This window comes from Elaeis guineensis, chromosome 5 (assembly GCF_000442705.2).
Source record: "Elaeis guineensis isolate ETL-2024a chromosome 5, EG11, whole genome shotgun sequence".
In the NCBI taxonomy this organism is placed as follows: domain Eukaryota; kingdom Viridiplantae; phylum Streptophyta; class Magnoliopsida; order Arecales; family Arecaceae; genus Elaeis; species Elaeis guineensis.
This window is the reverse complement of record NC_025997.2, coordinates 128929960-128943588: the sequence shown is the minus strand read 5'-3', so window position 1 is coordinate 128943588 and position 13629 is coordinate 128929960. Positions and strand designations below refer to the sequence as shown.

The following is a 13629-nucleotide window of genomic DNA, read 5'->3' as shown; positions in this document are numbered from 1 at the left end:
AAAATTTTGTAAATTGAACTTTAGAAAAAATAATATTTTTTTAATTAAAGGAAAAGAATACGTAATAGAATGCTAAAAAGAAAAAAATGGAAGAAAAATGAAATTATAATTTCGAATGATAACTATTTTAAAATAAATAAAAAAGTATCATAAAAAAATAATAAAATAATAATAAAATAGGAATTATAATTATAAATTTTAAAAAAAATAGACTTTTTTATGGCTTTGTAAGAAAAATAGATTTATATTTTTTAGTCGACCCCATGAATCGACTCATGGCTAAAAGAGTTTAACGGCACGCAAAATTTTTGACTGCCACACTCTGTGAGTCGACCCCTTGACTTTCTTTCTCGTAATTTTTATTTTTTAAATTTTTTAAAAAGAGAAAGAGAGAGGAAGAGGGAGAGAGGAGGCAGTTCACCGCCATGCTGTCGGAGAGACGTCGGAGAAGGGAGAAGAGGGAGAAAGGAGAAGAGGGAGAAGGAGAGGAGGGAAAGGAGAAAACGCCGTTCCCTTCGGTGTTTTTTTATTCTTTTTCTTTTTTTTAAATTTTTTAAATTATTTTTCATAATTTGTTTAATTATTTCTTTTAATTTATTAAATTTTTTAATGAGGATAGTAATTTGAATGATAATTTTTAATTTAAATTAAAGATAATTTTTTGTTTTAAATTATAATTTCTATTTTATTACCATTTTTTTTCTTTTATTTTTTTTTTTATGATATATTTTTTTAATTTTATTTATAATTTTTATAATTTAAAAATATAATTTTAGTTTTCTTCTATTTTTATGATATATTATGTATTCTTTTCCTTTACTTAAATTTGTAAAGGAAGAAGGAGAAGATCGAGAAGGGAGAAGGGAGAAGGAGAAGGGAGAAGGAGGAGAAAAAGGGGTTTGGGGAGGGGAGACACATTTTCTCTCCTAATATTCTGAGACACATTCGAGTATGTGTATCCATATACACCAATCATAATATCCAATCATTTAAAATTAAATAATATAAAATAAAATCAACATTTAATAATATTCAATAGAATAAAAATGTCGAACGTACAAAAAAAAATACATAAAAATACTAAATACAAATACAACAAAGACTAAGTCCCACAATAACGTCGCGGTGCCCGTGATCGCCTGTCGGATCATCTACGGACTGAGAGACCCGTTCAACTCTCTCATCTGGATACACGGATGGACCTGAAAAAAAAGTATCATACTCATGTGGCCAACTGGTATCCGGTGATGGCATCTGGGGGATGTACGAAGAAGAAGACGCTGCCATCTGTAGATGAAAATGCGGTGGCATCTGTGCAGCATCAAGAAGGGAGAAGGGAGAAGGGAGAAGGGAGAAGAGGAGAAGGAGAAGAGGGAAAAGGAAGAAGGAGAGGGGAAAAAGGATCTGGGAGGGAAAAACGCCATTCTCTATGGCGTTTTCCCTTTTTTTTTATTTCTTTAATTATTATTTCTAATCTTTTAATAAATAAATTAAATTAAATAATAAAAATAATAATTTAAATGATAATTTTTAATTTAAATTAAAATTATTTTTTAAAATAAATTATAATTATAATTTCTATTTTATTATTATTATTTTCTTTTTTTAAGATATTTTATTATTTATTTTAAAATAGTTATCATTTGAAATTATATTTTCAGTTTTCTTCCATTTTTATCTTTTTCAGTTTATAATTTTTTTTCCATATTTTTTCTCATTTTTTAACTTTACACAGTATTTTTTTATCAAAATTTAATTCAAATTAAAATTTAAATTTTCATCCCATTTTTTTTCTTCATTTAAATTATTTTTTTAAATAATAATGTTTAATTTAATTTAATTATTTCAAATATTATTTTTAATTTCAATTACAATTTTAATTCTTATTTCTTAAAATTAAAAATTATAAACTTTGTTCTTCAATTACAATTACAATTTCTATTTTTTTTCAATTCTTTATCTTTTTATGAAATTTTTTTAGGCTATTTTAAAATTTTATTTGAAAATTGTTTCAATTAATTTAATTTTAATTTTACAAAATATATTTAAATTTTTTTTTATTTCAATTAAACTTTATAATTTTTTTTAAATAATTTAATTTATAATTCTTATTTTTTGTGACTTCTTAAAAATTTTCACTTTTTAACTTTTCCTCATTTCTTTAATTTTTTAATGTATTTCTTTTTTTATCAAAATTTAATTCAAATTTAATTTTTTTAAGTCACATTGATAAAATACCCTAACAAATAAATTATAATTAATTTAATTTTATTTTATTCTTTTATGATATATTTTTTCTAATCTAATTTATAATTTTTAGAATTTTAAATTTTAAATTTAGTTTTTTTTCATTTTTAGCTTTTTGATATTCTATTACGTATTCTTTTCTTTTATTTAAAATAATTTTTAAAAATTTATATTTAAATTCATTTAGTTATTTAAAATATAATTTTTAATTTCATTCACAATTATAATTCTTATTTCTTAAAATTAAAAATTATAAACTTTATTCTTCAATTACAATTATAATTTCTATTTTTTTCAATTCTTTATATTTTTATAAAATTTTTTAACCTTATTTTTAAAAATTTTTTGAATCTTTTTAAAAAAATTATTTTAAATTTCCGAAAGTAATTTGAAATAATATTTTTATTTCAATTAATATTTAAAATTTTATTTCTTTTAAATTTTGAATTATAATTCTTGTTCTTTGATTATTTCAAAATTTCTATTTTTTTTCAATTCTTTATCTTTTTATGAAATTTTTTTATGTCATTTTTAAATTTTATTTGAAATTTTTTTAATTAAATTAATTTTATTTTTATAAAATATATTTAAAAAATATTTTTACTTCAATTAAACATTAAATTTTTTTTTGTTTTTCATTTATAATTTTATTTTTTGTGACTTTTTAAAAATTTTCGCTTTTTAACTTTTTAACTTTTCCTCATTTTTTTTATCTTTTTAATGTATTTCTTTTTTTATCAAAATTTAATTCAAATTTAATTTTTTTAAGTCACATTTATAAAATACCCTAAAAAAGAATTTATAATTAATTTAATTTAATTTTATTCTTTTATGATATATTTTTTCTAATCTAATTTTTAATTTTTATAATTATAAATTTTAATTTTAGTTTTTTTCATTTTTATCTTTTTGAAATTCTATTACGTATTTTTTTCTTTTATTTATAATATTTTTTAAAAATTTATATTTAAATTAATTTATTTATTTAAAATATAATTTTTAATTTCATTTACAATTTTAATTATTATTTCTTAAAATTAAAAATTATAAAGTTTGTTATTTAATTATAATTATAATTTCTATTTTTTTTCAATTATTTGTATTTTTATAAAAATTTTTTAGCCTATTTTTCAAATTTTTTTGAATCTTTTTTAAATTAATTATTTTTAATTACAGAAAGTAATTTGAAATAATATTTTCATTTCAATTAATCTTTAAAATTTTATTTTTTTTAATTTTTACATTATAATTTTTTTTTGATTTTTTAAAAATGTTAAAATTTATAATTTTCTTAAAAATTTTTAAGACAAGTATTTCGAATGATGTTTTTCAATTAAATTTCAAATTTTTATTTCTTTCATATTTCTTTCTTTTTTTTTCTATAATAATTTTTTTTTATTTTCTTAAAATTTTTTTTGATATCTTTTAAAAAAAATTTGAAATAACAAATCTAAATTAATTTTCTTAATGAATTACAAATTCAAGTCTTTATATTTTAAAATTCAATCCAAATTAAAATTTTAATTTATTTATTAATTTTAAATTTTAAAAAAAAAATTCCTTAATTCATGACTTTTTCCCTATATTTGTGGGAAAATTTAGAAACGCTTTTAAAAATGCCATTTGGAATGGCGTTTTTAGAAACGCCATTTGGAATGGCCTTTTTAAAGACGCCATTCCAAATGGCGTTTCCTCTTTTTTTTTTTTTTTTTTTTTGGGACGATGCCACCGTGGAAATGTGGGATGACGTGGAAGGGGAAAAAACGCCATTCAAAATGGTGTTTTTCCCCTTTTGCATTAGATTGGTAAATAAGTTTGCTTTTGATATATTTTGGTAAATAATTTTTTTTTTTGTATTATTCTGGAAAAGGACTCGATTTAAGGCCTCTGATGGCTCGAAGTTTTCGATACACAGCCCTACTTATTTTAGAGCGGCGCCCCTACGCTTACTTTTAAGAAGCTGTGTGGACACGTGGCTACTTACCAATGGCTAAAGCCATGTGGCTTAGATTGCCGTTTCTGAGTAAACGGGTGATTCAAACTATGAAAGAATCCCTCTCCAAAACCGCAGGAGGTGAGAACGAGACCGGTTGGGCGGCCGAGAGCTCGCGTGCGGATGATTTCTTCTGTGAAGGCCATAGAAAGATTGCCTCTTGGCTCATACTCGTTCAAACGCCTTTCTCTGAGGTATCCCTCTCTTGTTGAGTCCTTTTCCAAAATAATATAAAAAAAAACTTTTTTACCAAAATATATTAAAACGAAACTTATTTACCAAATTAATGTGAGAGGGAAAAACGCCATTTTGAATGGCGTTTTCTCCCCTTCCACGTCACCACCCATTTCCACGGTGGCATCGTCCCAAAAAAAAAAAAAATAAATAAAAGTAGAAACGCCATTTGAAATGGCGTCTTTAAAAACGCCATTCGAAATGGCGTTTTTAAAGACGCCATTCCAAATGGCATTTTCGTTTTTAAATTTTCCCACAAAAATAGGAAAAAAATCGTGAATTAAGGAATTTTTTTTTTAAAGTTTGAAATTAATAAATAAATTAAAATTTTAATTTTGATTGAATTTTAAAATATAAAGATTTGAATTTGTAATTCATTAAAAAAATTAATTTAGATTTTTTATTTCAATTTTTTTTTAAAATATAAAAAAAAATTAAATAATCAAAGAAAAAGAATTATAATTGTAAATTAAGAAGAAATAAAATTTTAAAGATTAAATGAAATAAAAATATTATTTCAAATTACTTTCGGAAATTAAAATTAATTTATTTTAAAAAGATTCAAAAAAAATTTAAAAATAGGGTTAAAAAATTTTATAAAAATATAAAGAATTAAAAAAAATAGAAATTATAATTGTAATTGAAGAAAAAAGTTTATAATTTTTAATTTTAAGAAATAAGAATTATAATTATAAATGAAATTAAAAATTATATTTGAAATAACTAAATAAATTTAAATATAAATTTTTAAAAAATATTTTAAATAAAAAAAAAATTACATAATAGAATATCAAAAAGATAAGAATGAAAAAAAAATTTAAATTAAAATTTAAAAATATAGAAATTATAAATTAGATTAGAAAAAATATATCATAAAAGAATAAAATAAAATTAAATTAATTACAATTTCTTTGTTAGGGTATTTTATAAATGTGACTTAAAAAAATTAAATTTGAATTAAATTTTGATAAAAAAATACATTAAAAAGTAAAAAAATGATGAAAAGTTAAAAAAATAAAAAGTAAAAATTTTTTAAAAGTCACAAAAAATAAGAATTATAAATTAAAAACTAAAAAAAAATTTTAATGTTTAATTGAAATAAAAATATTAAATATATTTTATAAGAATAAAATTAATTTAATTTAAAAAATTTCAAATAAAATTTAAAAATGACATAAAAAAATTTCATAAAAAGATAAAGAATTGGAAAAAAAAGAAATTGTAATTGTAATTGAAGAACAAAGTTTATAATTTTTAATTTTAAGAAATAGGAATTAAAATTGTAATTGAAATTAAAAATAATATTTTAAATAATTAAATTAGATTAAATATTAATATTTTAAAAATATTTTAAATAAAGAAAAAAAATGGGAGGAAAATTTAATTTGAATTAAAATTTGATCAAAAAATAAATACAGTGTAAAGTTAAAAAATGAAGAAAAATGTGGAAAAAAAATTTTGTAAATTGAACTTTAGAAAAAATAATATTTTTTTAATTAAAGGAAAAGAATACGTAATAGAATGCTAAAAAGAAAAAAATGGAAGAAAAATGAAATTATAATTTCGAATGATAACTATTTTAAAATAAATAAAAAAGTATCATAAAATAATAATACTATAATAATAAAATAGGAATTATAATTATAAAATTTAAAAAAAATAGACTTTTTTATGGCTTTGTAAGAAAAATAGATTTATATTTTTTAGTCGACCCCATGAATCGACTCATGGCTAAAAGAGTTTAACGGCACACAAAATTTTTGACTGCCACACTCTGTGAGTCGACCCCTTGACTTTCTTTCTCGTAATTTTTATTTTTTAAATTTTTTAAAAAGAGAAAGAGAGAGGAAGAGGGAGAGAGGAGGTAGCTCACCGCCGTGCTGTCGGAGAGACGCCGGAGAAGGGAGAAGAGGGAGAAAGGAGAAGAGGGAGAAGGAGAGAAGAAGGAGGGAAAGGAGAAAACGCCGTTCCCTTCGGTGTTTTTTTATTTTTTTTCTTTTTTTTTTAAATTTTTTAAATTATTTTTCATAATTTGTTTAATTATTTCTTTTAATTTATTAAATTTTTTAATGAGGATAGTAATTTGAATGATAATTTTTAATTTAAATTAAAGATAATTTTTTATTTTAAATTATAATTTCTATTTTATTACCATTTTTTTTCTTTTATTTTTTTTTTATGATATATTTTTTTAATTTTATTTATAATTTTTATAATTTAAAAATATAATTTTAGTTTTCTTCTATTTTTATGATATATTATGTATTCTTTTCCTTTACTTAAATTTGTAAAGGAAGAAGGAGAAGATCGAGAAGGGAGAAGGGAGAAGGAGAAGGGAGAAGGAGGAGAAAAAGGGGTTTGGGGAGGGGAGACACATTTTCTCTCCTAATATTCTGAGACACATTCGAGTATGTGTATCCATATACACCAATCATAATATCCAATCATTTAAAATTAAATAATATAAAATAAAATCAACATTTAATAATATTCAATAGAATAAAAATGTCGAACGTACAAAAAAAAATACATAAAAATACTAAATACAAATACAACAAAGACTAAGTCCCACAATAACGTCGCGGTGCCCGTGATCGCCTGTCGGATCATCTACGGACTGAGAGATCCGTTCAACTCTCTCATCTGGATACACGGATGGATCTGAAAAAAAAGTATCATACTCATGTGGCCAACTGGTATCCGGTGATGGCATCTGGGGGATGTACGAAGAAGAAGACGCTGCCATCTGTAGATGAAAACGCGGTGGCATCTGTGTAGCATCAAGAAGGGAGAAGGGAGAAGGGAGAAGGGAGAAGAGGAGAAGGAGAAGAGGGAAAAGGAAGAAGGAGAGGGGAAAAAGGATCTGGGAGGGAAAAACGCCATTCTCTATGGCATTTTCCCTTTTTTTTTTATTTCTTTAATTATTATTTCTAATCTTTTAATAAATAAATTAAATTAAATAATGAAAATAATAATTTAAATGATAATTTTTAATTTAAATTAAAATTATTTTTTTTTTAAATTTATAATTATAATTTCTATTTTATTATTATTATTTTCTTTTTTTAAGATATTTTTTTTATTTATTTTAAAATAGTTATCATTTGAAATTATATTTTCAGTTTTCTTCCATTTTTATCTTTTTCAGTTTATAATTTTTTTTCCATATTTTTTCTCATTTTTTAACTTTACACTGTATTTTTTTATCAAAATTTAATTCAAATTAAAATTTAAATTTTCATCCCATTTTTTTTCTTCATTTAAATTATTTTTTTAAATAATAATGTTTAATTTAATTTAATTATTTCAAATATTATTTTTAATTTCAATTACAATTTTAATTCTTATTTATTAAAATTAAAAATTATAAACTTTGTTCTTCAATTACAATTACAATTTCTATTTTTTTTCAATTCTTTATCTTTTTATGAAATTTTTTTAGGCTATTTTAAAATTTTATTTGAAAATTATTTCAATTAATTTAATTTTAATTTTACAAAATATATTTAAATTTTTTTTTATTTCAATTAAACTTTATAATTTTTTTTAAATAATTTAATTTATAATTCTTATTTTTTGTGACTTCTTAAAAATTTTCACTTTTTAACTTTTCCTCATTTCTTTAATTTTTTAATGTATTTCTTTTTTTATCAAAATTTAATTCAAATTTAATTTTTTTAAGTCACATTGATAAAATACCCTAACAAATAAATTATAATTAATTTAATTTTATTTTATTCTTTTATGATATATTTTTTCTAATCTAATTTATAATTTTTAAAATTTTAAATTTTAAATTTAGTTTTTTTTCATTTTTAGCTTTTTGATATTCTATTACGTATTCTTTTCTTTTATTTAAAATAATTTTTAAAAATTTATATTTAAATTCATTTAGTTATTTAAAATATAATTTTTAATTTCATTCACAATTATAATTCTTATTTCTTAAAATTAAAAATTATAAACTTTATTCTTCAATTACAATTATAATTTCTATTTTTTTTCAATTCTTTATATTTTTATAAAATTTTTTAACCCTATTTTTAAAAATTTTTTGAATCTTTTTAAAAAAATTATTTTAAATTTCCGAAAGTAATTTGAAATAATATTTTTATTTCAATTAATATTTAAAATTTTATTTCTTTTAAATTTTGAATTATAATTCTTGTTCTTTGATTATTTCAAAATTTCTATTTTTTTCAATTCTTTATCTTTTTATGGAATTTTTTATGTCATTTTTAAATTTTATTTGAAAATTTTTTTAATTAAATTAATTTTATTTTTATAAAATATATTTAAAAAATATTTTTATTTCAATTAAACATTAAATTTTTTTTTGTTTTTCATTTATAATTCTTATTTTTTGTGACTTTTTAAAAATTTTCACTTTTTAACTTTTTAACTTTTCCTCATTTTTTTTAACTTTTTAATGTATTTCTTTTTTTATCAAAATTTAATTCAAATTTAATTTTTTTAAGTCACATTTATAAAATACCCTAAAAAAGAATTTATAATTAATTTAATTTAATTTTATTCTTTTATGATATATTTTTTCTAATCTAATTTTTAATTTTTAAAATTATAAATTTTAATTTTAGTTTTTTTCATTTTTATCTTTTTGAAATTCTATTACGTATTTTTTTCTTTTATTTATAATATTTTTTAAAAATTTATATTTAAATTAATTTATTTATTTAAAATATAATTTTTAATTTCATTTACAATTTTAATTATTATTTCTTAAAATTAAAAATTATAAAGTTTGTTATTTAATTATAATTATAATTTCTATTTTTTTTCAATTATTTGTATTTTTATAAAAAATTTTTAGCCTATTTTTCAAAATTTTTTGAATCTTTTTTAAATTAATTATTTTTAATTACAGAAATTAATTTGAAATAATATTTTCATTTCAATTAATCTTTAAAATTTTATTTTTTTTTATTTTTACATTATAATTTTTTTTTTTGATTTTTTAGAAATGTTAAAATTTATAATTTTCTTAAAAATTTTTAAGACAAGTATTTCGAATGATGTTTTTCAATTAAATTTCAAATTTTTATTTCTTTCATATTTCTTTCTTTTTTTTTTCTATAATAATTTTTTTTATTTTCTTAAGATTTTTTTTGATATCTTTTAAAAAAAATTTGAAATAACAAATCTAAATTAATTTTCTTAATGAATTACAAATTCAAGTCTTTATATTTTAAAATTCAATCCAAATTAAAATTTTAATTTATTTATTAATTTCAAATTTAAAAAAAAAAATTTCTTAATTCACGACTTTTTCTTTATATTTGTGGGAAAATTTAGAAACGCCATTTCGACGCCATTTGGAATGGCGTTTTTAAAGACGCCATTCCAAACAGTGTTTTCTCTTTTTTTTTTTTTTTTTTTTTGGGACGATGCCACCGTGGAAATGTGGGATGACGTGGAAGGCAAAATGGTGTTTTTCTCCTTTTGCATTAGATTGGTAAATAAGTTTGCTTTTGATATATTTTGATAAATAATTTTTTTTTTATATTATTCTGGAAAAGGACTCGGTTTAAGGCCTCTGGTGGCTCGAAGTTTCCGATACACAGCCCTACTTATTTTAGAGCGGCGCCCCTACGCTTACTTTTAAGAAGCTGTGTGGACACGTGGCTACTTACCAATGGCTAAAGCCATGTGGCTTAGATTGCCGTTTTTGAGTAAACGGATGATTCAAACTATGAAAGAATCCCTCTCCAAAACCGCAGGAGGTGAGAACGCCGCAGGAGGTGAGAACGAGACCGGTTGGGCGGCCGAGAGCTCGCGTGCGGATGATTTCTTCTGTGAAGGCCGTAGAAAGATTGCCTCTTGGCTCATACTCGTTCAAACGCCTTTCTCTGAGGTATCCCTCTCTTGTTTCTCCTTTCTTCTTAGGCGTTTATGGACTCTATTCTTTGTTCTTGTTATGCTAATATTGGTTTGTTATATCCTGTATTCTTTCTTCCAACGATTGGACTTCATGTTGGCAATTTGGCCTCCTATGCCCAGCCGAGATCTAGCCTCCTCTACTTTTTTTTTGCCGTACCTTTTTACACCTGACGTTAAATTGATTTGATTATAGCATTGTGCCGGAATACTGCAGACTTATTGTTCGATATTATGTCCATGTGACTTTCTCCGGTGTATGTGGGAAGATTAATGGAGTCATGAGTTAGAATAAGAAATAGAAAAGTGATTTTATTACCATCGCTTAAAAAGCTGCGATTTTTAACGTTCCTATCTTGTTTATTAGCTATAGTTTTCTCTTTGATTTGTTATTCGTTCTGTCTTTGATATTTGAATTCACGCTTTCTGGAATTTCAGGTGTCCTCGGGTTGAGAGCTTTTCTTCTCCGTATCAGAAGAGGAAGTTTGCAGGGTCTCTCAGGAGCCGAATTTCTCAAAATCTGAAGGGACTAGACATGGGTTCCCAGGCCAAAGGGGGAGTTGTCCTCCCGGCAACAGGTGACCATGTCGAAGAGGCAATCAATGCAATCACAGCGGAGCAAGTTATTGCGGTGCCGACAGACACCCTTTATGGATTTGCTTGCGATGCATGGTAAGTGATTTTTAGGCTTTCTTTCAACTGCTGTTACTTCAATTTTACTTGGTATTGATAACTCTCTTGAGAGGTTTCAGTTCAGTCGCATCTTAATGCTGCTTGCAGGTGTAGATGATTGTTAAACTGATACTTATCTATTTCAGGTTGAAATCAAGATCCATGCCAAATTAATATTCTTTTTCCATGTTGCAAATTAGCAAATAAAGGAAATTGTACCTTGAATTGTGTTTTTATCTGTTGTTCAATGCCATTTTTCATTCTATATGATAGGCTTCTAGATGCCTGTTTTGTTAATGGTTAACTTTTTAGTGGCATCACCACATGTTCTGCCTGGTGCTTCTAGATACTGTAAGGAATCAGCCATCTAAGGTATAACCTTACAATGCTTTGGTTTTTGAAAGTGCATTTTGGCAGCTCTGCGCAAGCAGTTAACAGAATCTATGAAATTAAAGGACGTAAACAGACGAGTCCCCTGGCAATTTGTGTTGCTGATGTATCAGATATATCAAGGTTTGCCATTGTGGATCACTTACCACAAGGGTTGCTTGATAGTCTGCTTCCTGGACCAGTCACTGTTGTTCTGAGGCGAGGTATGACCAACTCAACATAGAGCTAAGAATTTAACAAGGTATATGGCTCATATACTACAGTGACTCTGCAAAAATTATATGTTTCAGGTGAATCTAGCATGCTGGAGAAGTCCCTGAACCCAGGTTTAGATAGCATAGGAGTTCGTGTACCAGACTGTGACTTTATTCGTGCTGTTGCTCGTGGTTCCAAAAGTGCACTGGCACTTACAAGTGCCAACCTTAGTGGCCAACCTAGTAGTGTGAGCACCAAAGATTTTGAGGACCTTTGGCAACATTGCGCATGTGTTTATGATGGTGGCATGCTTCCTTCTGGGCGTGCTGGTTCAACAGTAGTGGATCTTATCAAGCCAGGAATATACAAAATTCTGAGGCCTGGAAGGTAATTCTGTAAATGTGCTGATAACGATGCTTAGAATCAGTTATTAATAGTGTGCTTGGATGCTGTAACCTCCATTTGCATTAATTGTTACTACTCATATAAGTTTTAATGCTAGTCCAGGCTTGCTGTTGTCATAATTGTCTACTAGCATACACATTGGAATAGTTTTTACCTACAGTAGTTAAAACTGAATTATCCTGAATGAGAGGGTTTTAATATTATATATTGACATAAGTTTTCAAACCTAAATATTGAATTATACAAAATAATGAAAGAAAGGATTCCCACAATAGATGTTATGCATCTTTCCCTTCATGTATTGTAGCAGTGTTATACTGATTTCTATAGTTTCATATCTTATCCGAGTAAAATTGCGGAATCTATCCATTATTTGTCTCGCCCACGTAAAATTTCAGAAAATAATTATTATTATACTGTTCTTAATTCTCCTCTCTTAATTCACTTTATAAATTGTTCTTCACTATCCATTCCCATTAGTATAAGTTGTTTAAATCTTTCTTCATAACTTCTCTAAGATTTTATAATTATCTTTCTGATTGACTAAGTTGAGTTACCTGAATTGCAAACTAATGCAGCAAATCGAGCTAAGTTCCCAAGTTTAATTTACTGTTACAGCCTTTGGCTCCCCAGTCTACAAGTTGTGCAACTAGGATCCTGATGGTTTCTAGTAACACAACATTCAGTTGTAGTTGTTTTGTGAACACATTTTTTTTTTCCGAAAGCTTTTGGAATTTGATGGCTAAAACTTAGCTGATCAGGTGGTTAAACAAGCATGCGAGAGGTTAACAAAATGTTGTCAATCTTTCAATTGCTTATTAATGCATTATAAATGTGTTATATGCACTTGAATTATGTAAATATTAATTTCTATATTTTCTATCCAGTTATCTTCATTAATGTTCTTTTTCGTTCTTAACATATTCTGCTAGTATTCATAGGCATATATGTGTACCAGCATGCATGTAGCAAGGCATTAACAGATTTGTGGTCAAATTGCAGTGCTGAAGAAGAAACAAAAGCAGTCCTTGAGGAATTCTTCTTTCAAGAAGTTGCTTGAGGAAGGATGGGATGAATTGATCAGCTCCTTGATAACAGACATAGTTCGGGAAGTTCACTTTTATTTGTTTCCTTTCAAATAGATTGTAATGCCATATTGACTTATACATTTTTCGTCATTTGGGAATGTGTTGGATCAGAACTAGCAATTTAGTCTCACAGAAAACAAAGAAGGATTCTCTGAATGCTCGAATTCGATAGCATAAGCATCCATTCAATGAATTTTGAGTTTGATCATTGCCTCCTCGAGTAGCATTTGTGGATTTTTTCTGTTCATCTTTTTTACTGTAGGGGGTCATTTTTGCTGCGTGGCTGCACTGGTCAATATTATTGCTGTCAGTGTTGTTGGGACTTGATATGCTAGTTGAAACTCAGTTCGATCCAAAAGCTTAAGCATTAGGTTTATGAATCCTTCAATCCTTCTCACTCCTACGCACTCCCACTAATTATTTCATATGGAAATAAACCTCACATGCGATCCGTAACATGAATTACCTTCTTATTTGAAAAATATAAGCAGTGCTATGTAGCTCCTGTGA

At 24.3% G+C, this 13629-nt stretch overlaps 1 protein-coding gene across 2 annotated transcripts; it reads left to right on the top strand.

The window, feature by feature from the left end:
• Positions 1–4292: 4292 nt before the first annotated feature.
• Positions 4293–13327, top strand: LOC140858200 (uncharacterized). 2 transcript variants are annotated; one of them, XM_073258539.1, is made up of 5 exons: positions 4293–4434; positions 10808–11041; positions 11459–11634; positions 11722–12013; positions 13034–13327. In XM_073258539.1, exons 1-5 carry the CDS (start codon positions 4364–4366, stop codon positions 13089–13091), a joined length of 831 nt encoding a protein of 276 aa, XP_073114640.1. In that variant the 5' UTR covers positions 4293–4363; the 3' UTR covers positions 13092–13327. The 2 variants fall into 2 exon arrangements, with proteins under 2 accessions (XP_073114640.1, XP_073114639.1); XM_073258538.1 differs by lacking the exon at positions 4293–4434 and adding an exon at positions 10185–10346.
• The last annotated feature ends 302 nt before the right edge of the window (positions 13328–13629 follow it).